This window comes from Panthera leo, chromosome D4 (genome assembly GCF_018350215.1).
Source record: "Panthera leo isolate Ple1 chromosome D4, P.leo_Ple1_pat1.1, whole genome shotgun sequence".
Taxonomy (NCBI): Eukaryota; Metazoa; Chordata; class Mammalia; order Carnivora; family Felidae; genus Panthera; species Panthera leo.
In genome coordinates, this window is record NC_056691.1 from 90,468,403 (window position 1) to 90,488,816 (window position 20,414).

General features: G+C 62.8%; 3 protein-coding genes across 4 annotated transcripts in view; 2 read left to right on the forward strand and 1 right to left on the reverse strand.

The window, feature by feature from the left end:
• The window catches only part of LOC122205056 (cellular tumor antigen p53-like), a 35,971-nt gene extending 28,938 nt beyond the window's left edge, over positions 1 to 7,033 (forward strand). The window contains exon 2 of the mRNA XM_042913077.1: positions 6,313 to 7,033. Within this exon, the coding sequence (XP_042769011.1) occupies positions 6,313 to 6,762 (450 nt within the window). The 3' untranslated portion in view covers positions 6,763 to 7,033. The remainder of the gene's footprint in view (positions 1 to 6,312) is intronic.
• Positions 7,034 to 10,624: 3,591 nt separating this feature from the next.
• Positions 10,625 to 14,096, reverse strand: MRPS2 (mitochondrial ribosomal protein S2). Its single transcript, XM_042913758.1, has 4 exons — positions 13,869 to 14,096; positions 13,087 to 13,212; positions 12,301 to 12,430; positions 10,625 to 11,724 (listed from the first exon to the last, which is right to left on the reverse strand). The coding sequence occupies exons 1-4, from the start codon at positions 13,927 to 13,929 to the stop codon at positions 11,082 to 11,084; spliced, it is 960 nt and encodes a 319-aa protein (XP_042769692.1). The 5' UTR covers positions 13,930 to 14,096; the 3' UTR covers positions 10,625 to 11,081.
• Positions 14,091 to 18,863, forward strand: CD4H9orf116 (chromosome D4 C9orf116 homolog). Of its 2 annotated transcripts, XM_042913760.1 has the most exons (4): positions 14,091 to 14,377; positions 15,172 to 15,250; positions 17,468 to 17,659; positions 18,418 to 18,863. In XM_042913760.1, exons 1-3 carry the CDS (start codon positions 14,220 to 14,222, stop codon positions 17,654 to 17,656), a joined length of 426 nt encoding a protein of 141 aa, XP_042769694.1. In that variant the 5' UTR covers positions 14,091 to 14,219; the 3' UTR covers positions 17,657 to 17,659; positions 18,418 to 18,863. The 2 variants fall into 2 exon arrangements, with proteins under 2 accessions (XP_042769694.1, XP_042769693.1); XM_042913759.1 differs by lacking the exon at positions 18,418 to 18,863 and having other exon boundaries at positions 17,468 to 17,890.
• The last annotated feature ends 1,551 nt before the right edge of the window (positions 18,864 to 20,414 follow it).

The window sequence follows — 20,414 nt, forward strand, 5'->3', positions numbered from 1 at the left end:
AAGGTGTCCAGGAGGATTGGCAGGAACTAGGGAAGATGGGGTCTGGGGTCCTGTGTGTACCACACTGGGCCCCTGGAGCTAGGAAGTGTGGACGGGGCTACAGCACAGAAGGACTCAGCTTCCTCCTCCTAAACTGGGCTGCGTAGACAGTGTCCCAAGTGTCCCACAGGCTCATAGACGACTCTGTGTCCTGGGATCTTCATCCCTGGCCCTGTGTTCTCCCCTCCTGGGAAAATGCTTCCTACTCCCTCAAGGTCCTTCTGAGCAGAGGGCAGCCTGGGGCTTGGAGGACCGAGGACCTGGGTTTGCAGCACGAGGCCAAGCAGCAGACCCTGGTGTGGGGACTGAGATCAAGACCCTCCTTGTCAGAGCCCCGGGGCCTCATTAGGAAAGGCTTCCAGAGGCAGTGCCTTGGCTGGGGTGAGGAATCCTTAGGAATGAACGGGGCACCGGGACGGGAGAGGTGGAACGGGGGACAAGGGAGGCTTCTGAAGTCCTCACATCGCCCCTGGAGCCCGCAGGTCCTGCTCCTGTGCCCCCCTAGGGCCAGGGAGGGCTGCTGCCTTGACTACACCCAAACAAAGGTGTGTGTTTTGTTTTCTGGTTTCCCTGCCTGGGGCTGTCATGCCGGTGCTGACCACCAGGGGGCAGGCTGTGTCCACTGTGTTCAGGGAAGCCTCTGGAGCAGGAAGGGACGCTCAGGGGTCAAACTGGGCGTCCCCTGCCCCCACCCCAACATGTACCTCTTACTATTAGTCTGCATGTCCACAGCGTTAGCCGCTCAGAGGCAGGTAGGGACTCTGAGATCCTCTCTGGACGCATTCAGCCCCTGTGCCTCTCACCCTGAGCAGGGGCTGTTGGGCCCCGGGGGCCGGAATCAAAGGTCCCGCGAGGTCCCAGCCCTCCAGGAGCTCACAGCCCAGAGGGGGAGGTGGGTCAAAGCACAAGAGCGAATCCGTGTGAAAGGAAAGACCAACACTGTCGGGAAATGAAGCAGGGTGAGGGAGGGCGGCCAGGGGCCCCTGGGTGGGCGGGGGTCTCACAGGCCTCCAGGGTGGCCCTGATGCTGGGACCCAGAAGGACAAGAGGAGCCAGTCCCACACACGTCTGCAAGCAGTGTGCTGCGGGGACGAGCAAAGCTGCAGAGACTTGGAGGCACAGAGGGTTTGTCTGGAGAGGAGCTGAGGAGGAGCCAGTGTGGCCAGAGAGAGCTCGGGAGGGAGGAGGGCGGGCCCGGGCCCCCAGCCTGGAGGATGGACTGTTGTCTGTGCTGGGGGACACATTCACCTTACTTGGACCACCTCACACTTTCTGTACCAGTCTCCCGGCTCAGCTCGGCTGGGAGCCTCAGCCCCACGGTCACCCAGGAGGCCAGGGCTGCAGCCTCAGCTGAGGCTCGACTGGGGCAGGGTCCGCCTCCAAGACCGCGACCGGGCACGTGCTCTTGGCAGGATTCGGCCGGGACTGGGGGGTCTCAGGATTTCTGTGTCTCAGCCCGGAACCTCTGCAGGTTCTTGGCACTGGGCCTCCTGGGGCAGCTCATATTATCTGCTCTTGCTTCGTCAGAGAGAGACACACACACAGCCACACAGACTGACACAGAGACAGAGAATGGACCCGGGAGAAAAGGAACCCGGAGAAACCACAGGCTTTCATGAACCAGCTTGGAAGCGACATCCATCGTTATATTCTCTCCCTCAGAACCGGTCACACGGGCCTTCCACTGGGGAGGGGAGGGTTTGTCACAACGATACAAGAGGCTGTGTTAGTAAAAGAGGACACATGTCAGAGAGAGAGACCCCTGTGCGTGCTGTGACACCACAGGCTGACGCCAGCCAGGACAGGGCTGGTCCTCCCGTGGCCCAATGAGAAACGCGGAGATGCAGAAGGCTGGATGGTCACACAACAGAGGGGAGAACATCCCTCACGACCCAGGGCCAGAAAGGTTCACAGGCCTCTGGGCCAAATAATGCACCAAAGCCAGTGCTTTCCCCGGGATGGAGACCAGACCCGTCCCAGTCCAAGGGAGGCGGCCCCCACGGGAGCAGGCGTCAGAGATGCGGGGCGTCCCGGGGAGGGACTCGGGCAAGTGAGACCCGAGGGAGGCAGCGGTGGTCTCTTCAGACGGGCAGGTTTCTGGTCTGGGGACCGGCCGCCCAGGTGAAAACGTGAGGAAGCAGAGGTCCCCAGAGACAGGTTTGACGGGCTCCCGTATCCGGGAGAGAGTCCTCAGGCAGAGAGGAGGGACCGGGGGCTCCAGGGGGACGCGGCCAGCCTGAGGGGAACCAGCCCCTCTGGCTGCAGGTGCACTCAGGTGGCAGAGGGGACCTGAACGGGACAGCAGTGCGTGGCCGGCCTCGCTTTCCCCATCCAAGGCCAATGTCCTCTGCACCCCTTGCCACTCTGTCCCTCGTGTCAAAGCAAAGTGGTCTCTTCACTCAGGTTCCCTGGTGCCCGTTCAGGACAAGGATGCCTCCCGGTAAGAAAGACGAGAACCTGTGGGGCTCACCCATCCCGGGGACCCTGGCAGACAAGCCGGCACTCGGCCTGTGGACCACGGCCCTCTCCTGCCCCCACCGGCACCGTCTGCCCTCTGTCCGCTGACCCCCACCTCCCAAGAGACGAATCCAGCCCGAGGACAGCCTCGGGGTTGGCCTGGGAAGAGCTGGGTGGAAGGACAGGTGAGGGAAGACACAAGGGGTGTTCTCGACTCCCAAATCTGACGACCCAAGTCTGGGAGGAGAGAGGAAGATGGGAGGAAATGCAGGGTGTGCATTTTCATGTCTTCCTAACAGGAGAGGTGGGTGGGTGACCCAGGGACTCGGGCAGAGACCTGACGCCTTCAAGGGAGCCGGGAGGAGGATCCGAGAGAACCAGAGCAAACCCACAAAAGCACAGGGGCAGCGGGAGGTGCCGGAGACATATGTGTGTGGGTCCTCCAGGGCCCCCACCCTTCGCTCTATGTGTGTGTGTGTGCGTGTGTGTGTGTGTGTGTGTGTGTGTGAGTGTGTACGATGGTTAAAAACCTTGGTGAATATGGCTTACGTGTCTTCTTAGGGTGAGGAGGGCCATGGGGACGGCGCTCCCCCTTGCTGCCTGCGGGTGGAGGCCGTACCACCTCCTGGGTGGGGTCCGGGGCTCGCTTTTGGGATCCAGGTGCGTGCACACAGCGGGGAGCAGACAGGGTGCTGAGGGCAGGCAGGGACGCATCCACACAGGAACAAGGACAGAAGCGGTTTCTGCTCTGGGGGGTGGGGCAGAGGCTCTTAGGTCTTGTGCTTGGATTTGGGGAACTGGGGCTGCCAAGGCACAGCTGTCCCGGTGACGCCCCCTCAGGGCGCCCGAGTCCACCTGCCCCTGGGGGAGCACCTGCGACCCTCCGCTCTGCCTGAGGGCTCTGTCCTGCCCCAGGGGCGCCTCCTCTCCTGCCCGCCGGGGCCAGCCTGCCACCTGGGAGCACAGGTACCCCGAATGCCCTGGGGACAGGGCCGGTCCGGGTAGGACACCGTCTCCCAGCGGACTTGAGCGCCAGGCCGCCACGGTGCTCCCCCTCCTCCTCCGGGCTGCGTGGGTCCAAGTCCTCCTCTGCTCAGGGACCACCCTCTGTCCAGGCTCCACACGCTGGCACTTGGGGCAGGTCGTCTGGACCTTCTGGACTCGTGCTTCCTTGTCGGGATCGTGAGCAGAGGCCTCCCTCCCCGACTCGCCAGAGGGGACACGGCCAGGAACATTCAGACCCTGCAAAGGAAGATGCCACGTGGGGGACCTATCGGGTCGTGCTCACTGAAGAGGTCACGGTGCTCGGCACACGGCAGGGACCTGAGATCGCCGGGTGATTTAGGCAAGGAGGGAGGGAAGGAGGGAGGGAGTGAAACCACAGAAGCGGGGTCCACACCAGGTCAGGTCAGAGGGTGTCACAGCTCGGGCCCTGGAAGGGGGCACGGGACACGTCCTTCTGTCCCTCCAGCGCTGACCTGCCTCCACGTGGGACCTGTTGACCTCCTGGATCGTCTCCACCTCCTCCGCAAACAACGCTGAGTGTTCCCAGAAGGGGGACAGCGAGCAGGGGCCAAGGAGGGGCTTCCGGAATCCAGTGCCCTGGGGGACTCTGGGACAGCCTTCCAGGTGGCCCTTTATGTCCTCCAGGCACCAGGCCACGATTCCACCTCATCTCTCAGGGAATGTGCCCACCCATCTAGAAGGCCCGTTATGTCCCCATGTCACAGATGGGGACACCGAGGCTAATAGCACAGCCTGGGTCACTAGTAAGACGAGCTGGGTCAGGAAGCCCATCTCCTTGACTTTGGATTGTCCTACCCGCGGGCCTGCATCTTGGCATCCTGGGGTTCAGGATCCCTCTTCCTGGGGGACCCCACCACCCGCTGAGGGCTCCCCCTGAACTCAGGGGAGCAGAGCTGACCAACCTGCCTGGGGCCCCACATGGGGCTAGGGAAAGGCCAACCGGGGCTCTGTGGGCTCTCCCAGTACTGGGCTAGCTGGTCCCCTGCAGGACGAGGACTTCTCGCTGGGGATTGCCTGGGGCCTCTGCTTCCTCACATTGTCACCTGGGCTGCCGGTCCCCAGACCAGAAACCTGCCCGTCTGAAGGTGACCACCACTGCCTCCCTCGGGTCTCACTTGCCCGAGTCCCACCCCAGGACGCCCTGCATCTCTGATGCCTGTTCCCATGGGGGTTGCCTCCCGTTGGACTGGGACGGGTCTGGTCTCCATCCCAGGGAACGCACTGGCTTTGGTGCATTGTTTGGTCCAGAGGCCTGTGAACTTTTCTGGCCCTGGGTTGTGAGGGATGCTCTCCCCGCTGCAGTTTGACCGTCTAGCCTTCTGCATCTCCTGGTTTCTGTTTGGGCCACGGGAGGAACAGCCGTGTCCCAGCTGGTGTCAGGCTGTGGTGTCACAGCACAAAAAGGGGTCTCCAAGATTGTCCCCATTTTTACTAAAAGGGACCCAGTTTTACATCTAATCTTTAATCCATAGGGGAATTTCCCTTTCAAATAACAAAAATGTTATTTCATTCAAGACAAGGCACCTGTTGTGAGATTCCACTTATAGGAAGCATCCAGGGTAAGGAATGGAACAGGGAGAGAAAGCAGATTAGGGCTTCCCGGGGGCTGGGTGAGGGGATGAACGGGGAGTGAGGGCTCCGGGTACATGGTGTCCCTTGGGGACTGAGATATTCTGCAACGATATTCTGTGGTGTTTGCACAGTGTTGTGAGTGGACTCAGTGCTCAGGAATTGCACAATTTAAAAGAAGTGATTTTATTTAAAGTCTAAAGTAGAAAACAGCATAAGACAAAAATAGACAAAACAAACACAAAACAGAAACCATAACAGGGGAGAGGAAGGAGTGTTTGGTGGGGCATCGGGCTGAAAATGTGTATCAGGCATTGGCACTGAGGGTAGTTCTACAGCTGGAGCTCCCCTGAGGGCTGCTGGGTGCCCAGCTGGCTCCAGGATCTTGCAGGGGCAGGGACGGAGGGGGGCAGGGGCAAGCTCTCCCTGCAGGGCTGCTGGGTGCCCAGCTGGCTCCAGAATCTTGCAGGGGCAGGGACGGAGGGGGGCAGGGGCAGGCTCTCCTTGCAGGGCTGCTGGGTGCCCAGCTGGCTCCAGGATCTTGCAGGGGCAGGGACGGAGGGGGGCAGGGGTAGGCTCTCCCTGCAGGGCTGCTGGGTGCCCAGCTGGCTCCAGAATCTTGCAGGGGCAGGGACGGAGGGGGGCAGGGGCAGGCTCTCCCTGCAGGGCTGCTGGGTGCCCAGCTGGCTCCAGGATCTTGCAGGGGCAGGGACGGAGGGGGGCAGGGGCAGGCGCTCCCTGCAGGGCTGCTGGGTGCCCAGCTGGCTCCAGGATCTTGCAGGGGCAGGGACGGAGGGGGGCAGGGGCAAGCTCTCCCTGCAGGGCTGCTGGGTGCCCAGCTGGCTCCAGGATCTTGCAGGGGCAGGGACGGAGGGGGGCAGGGGCAGGCGCTCCCTGCAGGGCTGCTGGGTGCCCAGCTGGCTCCAGGATCTTGCAGGGGCAGGGACGGAGGGGGGCAGGGGCAGGCGCTCCCTGCAGGGCTGCTGGGTGCCCAGCTGGCTCCAGGTCTTCTGCAAGATCGAGCGCAGAGGTCGGGTCTACGTTCCCAGCGGGTGGGGCCCTGGCTCGGGTTCTCCTGGAGCCGCAGCAGAAGGCGGGCGCCGCTGGGTGCAGGCGGCTCCTGGTCTGGAGGAGGGACTCCTGCTCTTGATGGAAATGCCGCCGGCTCTGGATGCGGCTTCAGTTCCGTTGCTGCTTCTGCAGCTGAATCTCCATCTTCAGATCGGAGAGGATCCGGGGCCGGAACCGCCGCTCGCTCCGGAGACGACGCAAGAGGAGATCAACATGCCTGCCTTCCAGACAGGCGTTTCCGAAGAAAGGAATATCCTGCTGCCTTTTCCAGAAGCTCTTGCCCAGGAACCCACACCTGGACCTCTTCCGGACCGCGGTCCCCCACTGGGTGCTCAGAGGCCGGTCTTCGCTCCTGGTCCCACACCAGCCTCTGGGGGCTCCTCTCTGCCTGGCCCAGCAGCGCCCGGCCCCACACACTCATATGCGTCCACCGCCAGCCTTCCGGCCCTCAGCTCGGCCTCCGTGGACTCCGGCTCCTCAGGCCGAGTCTGGAGAACGAGGGCTTTGGGGGCAGCCTGGGTGGCATCTGGACAGGACGACTTTCCTGGCCATCTCCAGTCCCTGGATCTGGAAACCCCTCGGTGGCCGCCCTCGTCCTGAGCCCACACTGGCCCACGCTGGTGGTTTCATGCACCTGCCCCTCAGTTGAGAAGAGGGAGTAGGCGTCCCCACTGACCAGCTTTCTGCCGATCTCCTGAGTTTGCTCTGCAAAGACAGCGACCGGCAGCCGGCCCGGACGCATCATAGCCCTGCCCGGCCGTCTTCAACGTTCTGCCTTCACCTCCTGCTGCTTCCAGATGGGACGCAGACCAGTCTGGGGGCTGACAGAAGTCCTCCGAGTACGGGTCCAGCCAGGTGCCCAGAATGGGGGAGATGGCATTGGAGGGAGGGGGGGGGGCAGGCAGCAGAGTCAGCGGCCCGGCCTTTCCTTCCGCACGGCCCCCTGCGGGTCCTCCATCCAGAGGCCAGGCCCACCTGAGCACCCCCCTCACCCCCACTGGCCGTCCAGGCAGGGGCAGGTCCGGTCAGGAGGCGGGGGCCTGGCCGTCCCCACGGGAGGGAGCCCTCCATCGACGGTGTGGGCACCCCTGCCTTCCTCAGGGAGGCCTGCCCCTCCCCTCTGTCTGTCCGGGGGCCTCCTGGCTACGGCGTAAACTCCAGGACGGCGGAGGGCTGCCGTGTCTGCCCTGTCCCTGCCCTGGCCGCACACAGTAGGTGCTGCGTAAGTGTGTGAGGAGGAGGGAACAGGCCCCGTCCTCCCGCCCAGCCTGCGTGGGCTCTCATGGCCCCTCGTCCCCAGCTCCTGCACCCATGGCTGCCGTACTGCCTTCGAGGCGCCTGGGGGTCTCCTCTCCCCACAGACACTATTCTCAGGAACACTATTCTCAGTCCAGGCAGCTGGACTCAGGGGACTGACGTGTGAGGTCGATGGCTGAGCAGGTGGCCCCCACGCCTCCGTGTGGGACCCCGGGTCGGGGCCGGGCAGGAAGGGCTGGGTGGGCTGTGGGGGGGACCCACTCTCTCAGGGGCCAACCTCAGCCCCCGGCCTCTCTTCTGCTCCCCAGGGCCCAGGACCCCAGCCACGGCTGTCTGACTCCTTTCCTCCTGCAGGAGAGGCCCCCACCCCTCGGCCCTCCAGCAGGAATCACAGCTCGTGTGGGAGCCACGGCTCTGCCCGGCGCCCCCGCCCCCGCCCCAGATGTCCCCCACCTTGGAGACGGGGTCCTCCCATCAGCTCCCAAGTCCGCTCACTTTTTCAGTTGGTCCTGGGGTCCGCCGTCCTTGTCAGAATAAGGAAGGATGCATCCGTATCTAGAGGAGGCCGTGAGGGCATCACATCTACCGTACCTGCTATGATGTCTAGGGTTACTGGCTGACTTCTGGACGAGAACGGAAGCCCAGGAGGGTAGAGTCTGGTCTGGGGTATGCGAAACGTCTAGAAGGGGCTCCGTGCCCACTTGTTGAGTGAACGAAGCCCAGCCAGCATCTTACAGACATCCGAGGGGGTTGGGGACCCCTCCCTGGCCACCCCCAGGATGGGTCCCCCGTATGGAATCGAGGGCAAGAACAGCTTCGCCCCAGGCACGGGACACCCAGGCCGGAGGCAGAGAGGAAGCACGGCAGCCCCAGGCAACCCCCTCCACGGGCCGGGCACAGGGTGGGGGACCTGTCCCAACAGTGGGACACGACCCCATGTGGGGTGGTCCTCCTGACACCCAGGGTTCCCACGAGACACCTGAGGCTCAAAAAGGTGCCAGGAGGGGGCGGGGAGCCGCTGTGCTGCGCGGGGGCCGTGCTCACCCTTTCTGAGCGGCAGGTCCCGGGCCTCTTGGGTGGTGGCGTTCCTTTGGGAGGTGCGCAGGGAGACGGGGACATAGGAGAGAGCACTGCCCTGGGTCCCCCAGCTGCCTCAGGGTGTCTGCACTGGCCGTCCACACCCTCTGGGTCTCATCCAGGGGCAGGGCTGGATCATTTTCACAACTGGGCTAGGTTTTGGACAAAGGAGGGACAGTTCAAAATACAGTGTAAAAATAATCCTGTCCACGTCCTGAAGTGGCTTCGCTAATCTTACAAACACGTGAAGGGTGACTCCCACCTGGCCAAGGCTGGGGCTGGACGGTGGGGGTGGGGGTAGGGAGGAGCCCAGACTCCTTGGGTGGGGACTATGGCCCCTCAAGGCGCAAGCCGTGGGCGGGACCATGGGGAGTCACCTGGTTGGCTTCTGGGCAGGTGGCCTTCCGTGGCCGCCTCCGGGACTGGTTGTGGAGCCCCCTCCGTACCCACACTCACCCTGAGCTCCTGGCCCTCACTGGTGGCATGGCACTTACCCTCACCTTGGTCCCAAACACACCCTGAGCCCGGCTCTCCCAGGCCTTTGCTCTGGTCCCCGTGGTCAGCTCCCTCGAGACCCCCGCTGGTCGGGGCATGGCCCCGTGTCAGGTCCGGTGGGCATGTCAGCCACCGCAGCGGCAGGGGGGAAGGGCTGGGGGCGACCCCTCCTCTCCTGACTCAGGAGCCGGTCCCCCAGCTCTCTCGGCCTTGAGTACACTCACTGTCTCCTTTGGCCGCTCCTGGGCTCTCTTGGGGTTCGTCTCCAGGGTGGCAAACGTGGAGGTGCCCTCCTGCCAGGGTCACCTTTATGTCAGTTTAGAAGCGGCCCTCAATCCCCCACCCCTGCTGTCCTAGAAGCCCGAGCCTTTTCTTTGGGTCCTCATTGCCCTGAAGGTGCCCTGATGATTTGGGTCTGCGTGTCCCCTGAGGCATCCACTCAGGAGGGGGCACCCTGCCTGCCCTGTACCCCCCAGCACTCCCAGTACGGGGAGCATTGCGGTGGCCAGTCATAACTCCTGTTACCCCAGGGGGCGCCTGGGTGGCTCAGTTGGTTGAGCGTCCAACTTCGGCTCGGGTCATGATCTCGTGGTTTGTGGGTTCAAGCCCCAGGTCGGCCTCTGTGCTGGCAGCGTGGAACCTGCTTCGGACCCTCTGCCCCCTCTCTCTCTCTCTGCCCCTCCTCTGCTCGCGCTCTCCCCCAAAAATAAACAGTCCAAAAAATCAAAAACAAAAACCAAAACCCAACTCCTGGTAGCCCTGTTGGTCCTCACTGTACAGGTTCCAGGGGACCCTCAGGGGACAGAGGATGGCAGGGCCAGGCAGGCCGTTGGCGCAGTTCCCATGGCACGGCGAGGTGGCGACCAGTGCCCTCCATTCAGCCCCTAAACCCGGGACAGAAAAGGGGCCAATGCCGCCTCCCGTGTCCCTCACGGTCCTGCGCCGACCCAAGCTGCACCCCACCCCCCCGTGGCCTGTTTCTGGAGGCTGGCATGGGCTCTCTGCCACCCGCAGGCCTCACAGGGGCCCCACACAGGCCCCAGGAAGGCCCTGTTCACCGCATAGTTCTATATGGTGCTCACTTTTGAGGGTCTTGTGTCCCCACAGCTGGCCTCTCTGGAGCTCCAAGGGATGGGGGGGGGACCAAGCACTTCTGTCAGAACTCAGTAGGAAGTACTTGCTGGTGAAAGCCCCGGGGGGACCCCTGCACTTACCTTCCCATAAATTGCATTTTCGTACTTCAGGTGGGCAAGTGGGCGCCCCGTTCCCCGCACCTTGTAAATCACGAAGCGTGGAAAACGGAAAACAGCAGGGACCTCCACCACGCACCCCTGCCCCAACCCTGGAAGAGGCCGGATGGACACCGGGCCCCCTCTTCTTGCCCCCGTGTGCTTTTGCGCGACGCGGGCTAGCACAGGCAGGCAGGTGTCCATGCACACGAGAGCGTGTGCGCCACGGGGCGGCCTCACTGACGGGCGGGTCCCCAGGGGCTGAGCCCTCTCCACCCCTCACATCCACGTGAAGCTTGAGAGTACCGTGAGCTCCGTGGAGCCCACGGCGGTCTGACGGACGCCACGCTGGTGAGCAGAGGCACATAAACCGCACCGTGCAACCCACAGGCCCCAAAGCCGCATCCGTCCAAGTGAAAGCTTTATTTCCGTTGGGATCCTGCTGTCTGCTTTGCCCGGCCCGCCCCCTCCCGGATGGGATGCTCTAGGTGGCTGGCCCTGCGGCCTCCGGTTCCAGAACAGCCCCAGAAACCGTGGAGGACGCAGCCCAACCTCGGCACAGTCTGGGAGACGATGAAGGGCGACTCGGTGGGAGGGCCTCCCCGACACACAAGGGACTGAATTTAGGGTGTAAGCGAGGCTTTCCGGACTCCAGGACGAGCGTGTCTTCCGGACTGCTGGCTGCTGGCCCTCTGTGCACCCGCTGGGACCCACGGGTCTCGAGTGGAGCCCCGGGCGGGGCGAGGGGGGGGGGCGGCTGCCAGGAGCCGTTACTAGCAGCAGGGTCAAGAGGTCAAGTCGGGGTCAAGAGCCGCAGGACCCGCTAAGGACTGCGGCCGGGGAAGGCAAGGGGCTCCTGGCTCAGGGACAGGCGTGGCTGCCGCTCTCCTCGGGCAAGGGAGAGGACCTGTCGCCGGGATATGCTCCCAGGGAGGGCGGGTGAGCCGGCCCCCCGCCCCGGGCCCCCGGCCCCTCCTGGCCCTGCAGTCGATACAGGGCCTCCATATGCCTCCGCTTCTGCTTGGCCCGGTTGATGATCGTCTGGAAGAGCCTGCAGAAGAGGTGGACGGACGGGGGAGAGTCGTCGTTGCCGGGGACGGGGTAGGTGATGAGACACGGGTTGCAGTTGGTGTCCACGATGCCCACGGTGGGGATCTGCATCTTGGCTGCGTCTCTCACAGCCACGTGGGGCTCAAAGACGTTGTTGAGCGTGTGCAGGAAGATGATGAGGTCTGGCAGGCGGACCTTGGGTCCCAAGAGGAGCGGGGCGTTGGTCAGCAGGCCGCCCTTGAAGTAGCGGGTGTGGGCGTATTCGCCGCAGTCCCGGGCCGTGGTCTCGATCAGGTGTGAGAACTGCCTGTTGCGGCCCACAAACAAGATGATGCCCTTGCGATAGGCCACGTGGGCCGTGAAATTCAACGCCAGCCGCAGGTGCGCGGCCGTCTGTTCCAGGTCAATGATGTCCTGGTCCAGGCGACTCCCAAAAATGTACGGCTCCATAAACCTGCCGGAGACCCCACAAAGGCAAGGGTGAGCAAAGTCCACGTGGCCAATTGGGCGCCTTCTGGTCTGAACGCCCACCACCCGCCAGGGCCCTCCGTGGAGGACCCTCTGGGGCAACCATCCCCGGGGACGGCGCAGTCTGCAACCCGCAACCACGACGGCAGTGGGGGCCCCTGTCTGGCGAGTGATGGCCGGGAGGCAGTGGGGGTGGGGTGGGGTTCGGGGTGACCAGGACAGGCCTGGGCTACAGCAAGCCTCGGGCAAGTCTCCCCGCACCCACACGCCATCACGTGGGGATGCCACCGGAAGGAACGCCGCACACACATCTGAATGTGTGAATGCACCACCGCTGCCTCCCTCGCCAGCCTCCGCCCTGTGCCCCTGAGCACACAGTCCAGCATGGGGGCCAAAGCGGAGTCTGAGAATCAACCCCTGCTCCTCCCCGGGGCTCAGTGGCCCCGTCTGGAAGAGGACGAAACGCGCCAGTGCAAAAAGGGCCTTGGACTCCAAGGATCCCGAGGCAGGAGGGTCCCCGGGCCCCGCAGGCACCACCACACCGGGCCCCCGTGTCTGTCACCTGTGCCGACAGCCTGCTTTGTGCCCCAGGTGCACCCGGGCATCGAAGAGGCTTCTCACGGAAAACAACTCCTTGACGTTGAAGAAGTCAGAGTGCTTGAGGGGCTCGTTGAGGATCCTGTCGTTGAGATCTGGGGTGGGGAGGAGAGGGTGCTGTGGCTTGCGCCCCCCCTGCTCCCAACCGGAAGGGAGGCAACATGGCCGGAGAGGGGGAGGGCCGGTAATTCCAGCTGACCAAAGTGCCGGAGGCCACAGGGTCCCTTCCAGGAGATTGGGGCTGCAGCCAGGCTCTGACCCTGGCTTTGCTCCTGGGTAACCCTGGTCAAGTCTATACCCAGAAAGGGGAGGGGCCCAGGTCGGTCCTGGGCGTGCCTCCCAGTCACCAGAGGAAGGTCCCGATCAGGCGTCCAGGGAGGGCTCAGCGGTGCAGAGGGCACCTCCCAAGGGGCCAAGCCACATGGGCCACCATTCGCTCTCCCTCCCCCCACCCGGGGAGGACAGTGGCCTTAGCCCCATCCTCAGATGAGAGCGGATGATAGGGCAGGGCAGCGAGGCACGAACTCAGGCCACTGAAAGTGCACGTGCGGGTGCACCCAGCACACGGGGCTGCCGGGGGCAGGAGACGGAGGCAGGCTGCCCCTTCCTTCCCGGGTCCGCACCCCTCCGGGCCTTCACACCTAATGGCAGGGCACTCAGAACTCCTCGTGGCAGACGATTTCAACCCCAAACGGGGGAGGCCAGGCGCGGTCCCCTCAACACCCTAGGCTCGCAGAGGAGCCGACCTTACCGATGCTGCCTTCGGGCTCCCTGACGGCGGGGGTCGCAGCGCTGGCCAGGGTCCTGCCGCTCGGCCGGGCCCGCCCCGGGGTGGCGCTCTGGAGCAGACGCGGCCGCAGCGGCCCGGCGCAGACACCTGGGGAGAGAGCAGGCTGGTGGCGCGCGCGCCCGGCTGCTGTCCCTGCGGGGGCCTGGGTCCCCGCGCGGCGGGCGCTGCGTGACCCGCAGGCCTGGGAGGTGTCGCGCCGCCCCCCGTCCCCACCCCCCGCCCGCACCCCGCGCCCCTGCCCGTGCCCTCCGGCCCGGACCCGTCCCGCCGCGTCCCCGGGGATCCCGCCCGCGCCCTGTGCTCCGCACCCCCCGGAGCCCCCCGCCCGCGCCCCCCGGCCCCCGCGCACGCTCACCCGCGCCTAGCAGGCGGGACAGGGACGCGGCGGGCGCCATGGCGCGGAGGGCGGACGCGGCAGGGACGAGCTCTGGGAGCGGCGCTCCTTCCGCCGCCGCCGCCAGCGCCCCGGCCGCAGCGCCGCCTGCCGGCCCGGAGGTGCCTCTGCGCTCCCCGCCGCTCGGCTCGGGGTCCGGCCGCGCAGGCCAGCGACGCGTGAGCCCCGGGCCCGACTTCGGCCCGCCGCCCGCCCGGGCGCCACGGACACGGGAGGATGGAGCGGCCCGGCGGGGTCGGGGCGAGCGCGGGGTGTAGGGAAGCACGGGGTGTAGGGGAACCGGCCCTGTCCCCCCAGTTCGCCCCCTGCACCCCGCACGAGCCGCCGTCCCCGTGGGGGCCCTCCTCACCTCGGGCCAGTCCAACACAACCCGTCGTCTCCCAGGGGGACTCCCGTAAGATTAGGCGCATCTGGAGTCTGCATTTAGAGGCCGGGTACGGGGCGGAGGGGGCGGGGCCTGACGTCCGGGGCCGGGGACACCCAGGCACGCGGTAAAACGGCGTGTGGAGCTGGAAGCGGGCCTTCTGCGGGTGAAGGCCGAGACCTGGGGTCCCCCGGCCAGTAGGGGAGCGGCTGGGAAGGCCGTGGGCGCGGCGCCTTTAAGGCCCGACCGCCCAGTCAGGTGACCCGGCCGTCGCCTGGCAACGGGAAGCCGCGCGGACGCCCGCGCTCTCCCACCGACGCCGCGGAGGTCAGGCTCATGTCCGAGGCGAACACTCGAGAGTGCGCGGAGGCTGCGGAGCCCCCGGCCCCCGAGGCCCCGGCCCCCGCACCCCCGAAGAGAACCAGCGACTACTACCGCATAGACGGGGATCTGCCGGTCAGGTTCAACAACCCGGAGTGGTTTCGGGGCTACGGGTGAGGACGGAGTCAGGGGCCACCGGGCACGCGCTGGGGCTGGGTGGCGGCTCCGCTCACTAGGCCCGCACACACGAGTCCGCGGCCTGGCCCCGCGCCCAGCTGTTACCACCAAATGGGCGAGAAAGTCCTCCGAAAGCACAAGCGAGGGGCCTGCAGGCAGTGCAGGAGGGGCCGGGGTGGCGGGGATAAGTCCTACCTCTCAGGGCTGGGAGGCGTCGCCACCGGCACGCCTGAGCTGCTCATGGCTAACCCTGGGCCGTTGGTAGACCCCTGCCCTCCCTCACCTAGTCTCCCCTGCCATCCCGTGGACCGGGGGCTGTTATCCTGTCCCAGGACAGACAACTGGGGTGCAGAAAGGTGGTATCTCGCTCAAGCTCTGGAGGCATGAGACAGAGCTGATGTCCGAACCCAGCCACTCAGTTCAACTCAGGGTCAGCATCAGAGACCCTAGGCGTGTTTTCTCTCAGAGACCCCGGAGTGGACGACCCCCAACCCCCCCCCCCCCGCCACCCCAGCGGGGGTGTGGCAGCTGAGCCGCAGCTCCGGCAGGTGCCAAGACCCTGCGAGGGTTGCCTTTAGGGCTTTGGCCTGCCTTGGGGGAGAGTAAGGGCAGAGGTGAGCAGAGGGGGCGGGGAGGGTGAACCTGCGGGCCAAGGGAGCCCACGCTCACGGCTGCATTGCCAGCCTGGGGCGTTCCCGACAGAGCTCCATCAAGCAGATGTTTTAAGGCCGCGGCTTGGGCAGAATTAGAATAAATGCACGGAAAATAGAGTGTGTTTCTCATCTGCCAGGACCAAGGAGCCTGTCTCCGTGTACAGGACCAGTAACCAAGCTTACGGGAGCAGGGCCCCCACTGTGCACGAGATGCCGGTAAGCGGGAAGCACGCGTATGTGGGGGGCGGGGGGCATCTCCAGGAGGAGGCTGCAACCCTGGATTTCTCAAAAGGGCAACACATGGGGGGGGCCGCCCAGAGGGGCCCAAAGTTCCAACATCACAAAGGGGGAGGGGGCACCTCAAATCTTTTTGACACAGGGCCGGGTAGAAATAACTAAGTGAATTTGGCAACGAAGTGTTTTAAAGATGAGAACAGCGCACGTAGAGTGGCCTTAAGACGTCCCCAAAGGCTGGCTCCTCTTACATAGACACCACTCCCCTCCCCCCACCCCCCCCCCACCCCCGGCACCTTCAGGCATTGAGTTTGGAAGCAAATAAGGGATCGGCTGCCTCCTTTTTGTAATAATGCCTGATGTTAATGAACTCGTGACCTTAAGAGGCAGTGCCGGCGAAAAAGCACAGGTTGCAACGGGACAAGGCACATTGGTGGATCTGGGGATCCGTGTACTTTTGGGCACCCCCCCTACCCCCTTTTTGAGGTTGACTCCACAGTCTGGAGGTCTAGAACTGCCTTCTAAAACTCCCCTGAAGTCCCTCCTGGGCCCAGGTGAGGGGTCAGATGCACCAGCGTAAGCATCCCCTGGATACCCAGGACAGTAGGGCCGCCCATTTTGGGGTGACAGTGTGGTTTTTTCCTTCAAAATAGTCATCATTTTAAAAGGTCTGGTTAAATCGCTTATTTACGTGTTTTACATGGGAGATAGAGCTCTTGGGAGATTATGTGTCCAGAAAGTTTCCAGAGGGGCGCCTGGGTGGCTCAGTCGGTGAAGTATTCGACTTTGGCTCAGGTCACGACCTCCCGATTCATGGGTTCGAGCCCCGCGTCGGGCTCTGTGTTGACAGCTGGGAGCCTGGAGCCTGCTTTGGATTCTGTGTCTCCCTCTCTCTCTGCCCCTCCCCTGTTCACGCTCTGTCTCTCTCTCAAAAATAAACATTGGAAAAAAATTGAAAAGAAAAATGATACCGCGAGGAAACTGTCCTCTGCGATACTGGAACGGTATCCCGCTGAAGGCGTACAACACGAAAAGTGAACGCTGATGAACGAACGCTGTGGACTTCAGTGACGTGTGGATGTGTGGACGTCGGCTCAGCTGTCAGAAACGTGGCACAGTGACGCTCAGGGCAGCCGTCTGTGCCCTGGGGGGGGGGGGGGGGGGGGCCGGGCCGTGATGGCTATGTGGGAACTCCGCGCTCCACACTCAATTTCTCTGGAGCCCACAGCCTCTGCCCCGAGAAAAGACAGTCTATTAAAAACATGCACGGAAGCCATTTCTCTTTGTCCCCGCTTCCTGCCAAGGAGACACAACAGCCAGCGATCTTGACAGGAGGCTAGCTAAAGAACAGCTCACCTGTCCAGGGTGAGCCATCTGGCAGAGAGCCCCAGGCCCGGGCGCCCCAGGGTCACCCGATGATGCTGTGCTGTTGGACTGATCCCCACCACCCTAGCGCCTGCACACGGGAGCTCGGGCTTGTCTGGGGGTGGTCCTCACCGCACCCTCACCCCACTAAGGCAGTGCCCCCCCGCACCCCTGCACTGGTGGGGCGTGGGCATCAGAAGCGTGTTACAGCTCTACAGGGGATTCACGTACGCGCTCAGGGCTGAAACCCACGCGTGTCGACTTTGGCTCTTCTCTGCAGAAGAGGAAACTGACATTCAGAGAGGTCCAGATGCGTATCTGGTGGCACGGTTGGTCCGAGCAGAACTGGGGTGGCTTGGGGCCAGCAGTGGCCGTGCTACGCCCAGGTGGCCCGTAAGCGGTCCTTCAGTCCGTGCGTAGCGAGCTATTAGTAAGTGTTCCCAGACGTCACCTATAAATTGGGATGGTCTGGGGGCTCCCGGGTGGCTCAGTCGCTGACGCGTCCGACTCTTGATCTCGGCTCAGGTCGCCATCTCCCGGTTCACAGGACGGAGCCTCGAGTCGGGCTCAGCGCTGAGCCTGCTTGGGATTCTTTCCTACTCCCTCGCCTCCTGAGCGTGTACACTCTGTCTCTCAAAATAAATCAATAAAATTATTAAAAAAAAAAAAAAAAAGTAAACAGGGACGGCCTGGGCCATTCTGCCCACCCTGACGTCGTCGCTGCTTCCTGGGGGCGGAGACGACATTTTCTTACAAATTCTTGCTCTTCTTCCAGAAATGCCCGATGACCGGCTGCACACCCCATTAATTCTTGTGTCCCCTTGCCACTTCCAGAAGGTATTTTACCCAAATTCGGGCAAGTTTTCCAGACAACTTGCGGCCGGTGGGATGTTCCGGAACAATACTTTCAACGTCTGCGTGGAGAAGAGCGTTGTGACGGGTCCCGACAACTACATCACCTCCTACGACCGCTTCAACTTCCACCCCAGCTACAACGTCAACAGGCCCTCCATCTGCGATTGAGAGGTCAGGGGTCCCCTGACACCAGCAGCAATGACCTGACACATTGCCCCCCGTCTCCCGTAATTTGCCCAATCGTGAAGGTGCAGACTTCACTGCTTTCCCTGACAATGTTTGCTCTTTACATTAGGAAAACATGCGGATGGGGCAGTAACGTCCTATGTGCTTGTTTTACTTCTGAGCTGGGAAGGATGTTAGTGGCTTGACTTTCCATTAAAAAAGTCGCAGCATTCTGAATTCTGGACTCACCTGTAATCAGGGAACAGGACCGTGGGCGTCCTGGGACCCAAGTTTTGGCCTGGCACGAGGAAGGCCTGGGTAACCCCCACCCCCCTCCCCTGTCCCCCGTGTCTTTCTCGGCAGCCGTTTCACACTCCAGACAGATCCCGGAGTGGGTTTCCTGTTCTAAAGCGCCTTGGTGGAAATCGGGAGGGTGGGATGCCCTGCCTGGAGGGAGGACGGGGGCCGTGCGGGGAAGAAGGGCAGGAACACAGCCCCCTGTCCCTGACGCATGCTGGCCGGCGTGGAGTCCCCGGGAACATCCTGCGGCCACCGAGAGGGGCAGGGCCGGGAGGCCAGATCAGTGGAACGGGCCTGGCCAGCGCCTCTCGCGGTTGGAGGGGGTGATGTGTCCATGGGACTTGTCCCTTTGTGTTCATTTCCAATGTTCAGTAAAACGTTAAGAAAAAACCCGGCAGGCAGGGAATAACGCATTTTCTGGGTGGGGTAGCAATGACAGTGCGTGCACGTTGATTTCTCTGCAGTCCTCGATCGATTGAGGTACGAGAGCAGGACGTGTTCATCATGGGAAATCCGGAAGGCACTCGCTCTAGACAGAGGCCACGGTTACGTTCCACGGATGCTATCTCCTTTACAAAAATCGTGGCCCCGTCAGAGTGGGAAGGAATGAAACGCCATGACTGGTTATTTCTTCATTCAAACCTTTTGATTATTAATACACAGAAGTAGACATTTTGGCCACAGGCTTAATGTCCCATTTGGAACGGAAATGGTTTCCAGAGAAAGTCGATATTCTTAATAAAAAGATGCGAAGCTGAGCCTGAAGCCAGGGTCTGTGCGTTATCTTTCTGAGCCACAAAACCAGTGGGCTCTCCAGGCATCAGGCCAAAAATTACTTTCCACGACCCTTCACTAAAAAATACCCAAATCCTGGGGACGCTTCTGTGCTGAGCCTCTGTTGAAATAAACACAAGACAAAGAATGCCTTTTTAACCAAGTTTCTAAACTCCCCGAAAAGAATGAACTCCTGCCTCGGCAGCTATGAAAAGCAGGTTGGGGACTCCGGGGAAGGGCAAAGTTAGCTGGCAAGATAGCCGTTTTTCCTCCTGGTCGGAGCTGGTGAGTGCCACGCTCGGAGAGGCCGCCCCTGCGGCCGGCTGGGGGTGCCAGGGGAGCCGACATCGCCAGACCTGGGCATCCTAACAGGTGCTGGGTGCTTTGACGCGTCACGGCCGATAAACTGCTCTGTCAGAGATGCTAGTGAGGTAAAGCTACACTCTACGTGCATTGTAAGCAGAATGAATGTCTGGGAAGATGGAAACCAGAAATAACTTTGATAGAACATATATGCCCGTCTTCCCACGAGAGCGGGAGCGTCTCCAGCTCAGGCTCCCGGCGTCCTCGTCCTGGCGCACCCCCGTCTGCTGGCTTGGGTTCTCGGAGGACCTTGACGTCATCACCTGGGGCGAGTCCCAGGCCTGCCCGACGCGGAGCCCGCCTTGGGTGCGTCTGGGGAGGCGTGGCCGCGGGCAGGGGACCCCGCAGCCCTGGCCCCGACGCTGCACACAAGTCTTACGGGGACTCCGGTGCCTATAAACTTCTCTTTTGGCACGTCTTCCACCAGGAATCTTCATGTGTTGAGGGCAGACGCAGAGCGTTTAGGTGGACGGTCTCACGGAAGGCCGCGGGGACGCGCGGGGGCCGGGTGCCCGAATCACGGGAAGGACCCCGTCCCTCCCTGGCCGCGATCCTGACGTCTCTCAAAGTCCTCACTCTGCGTCAGAACAGTTAGGGAAGAGGCCAGCACGGCATCTCTGTGTTTCCTGACTGTGACGTCAGGAAAGCCTGTCTTGACCCACGAGGAGGCCTGGCCGGGTCGGGCTGTTTCCTTCCACCACGAGACGCGACGCAGAGAACCGGGGCGTCACTAGGCCCCCGCTGCTTGGCTGCCGGGTGGGGTGAAGGGCAGCGGCTTCGCACGCTGAACACGTATTTCCATGCGCATCAGTAACTCTTTGTCTCTCGGTCGCAGTCGGTGAGAACACAGGGTTCCAAACACACAGGAAATGCGTCCACACTGGGCAGAACGTCTGTCCAGGGCACCGAATGGCAGAAACCCAAAGACTCTGCAAATAACAGACTATTTCCCGCTCCGGGTCCGCCTTCCCTGGAGCGAACCCGGTGGTGGCTTGCAGGGTGGATGTTGGGTCCCTTAAACAGGCCCTGAAATTAGTTCGGAGGGCGGTGGGGGCGGGGAGCAAGGGCGCAATACTTTTCATCTTTTTATATGAGCAGAGAAGGCGCTAGAACTTAAACTTAGGGCCCGATTTCCCGAGGCGACTGTGTCTCAGCTCCAGAAACCTGCCGAGAATTCAGATGTTGAGTCATAAAAGGAGGGAGTGAGCCTTGGCTGTAGGAGACCCTCCCTCTCCTGATGGACCTCACGTCTGAACCCCCGGGACCCTCCCTCCCCTCCCTACCTCTCTTCCCACTGTGCCCATTAGGCCTCTCTCCTTCTTTG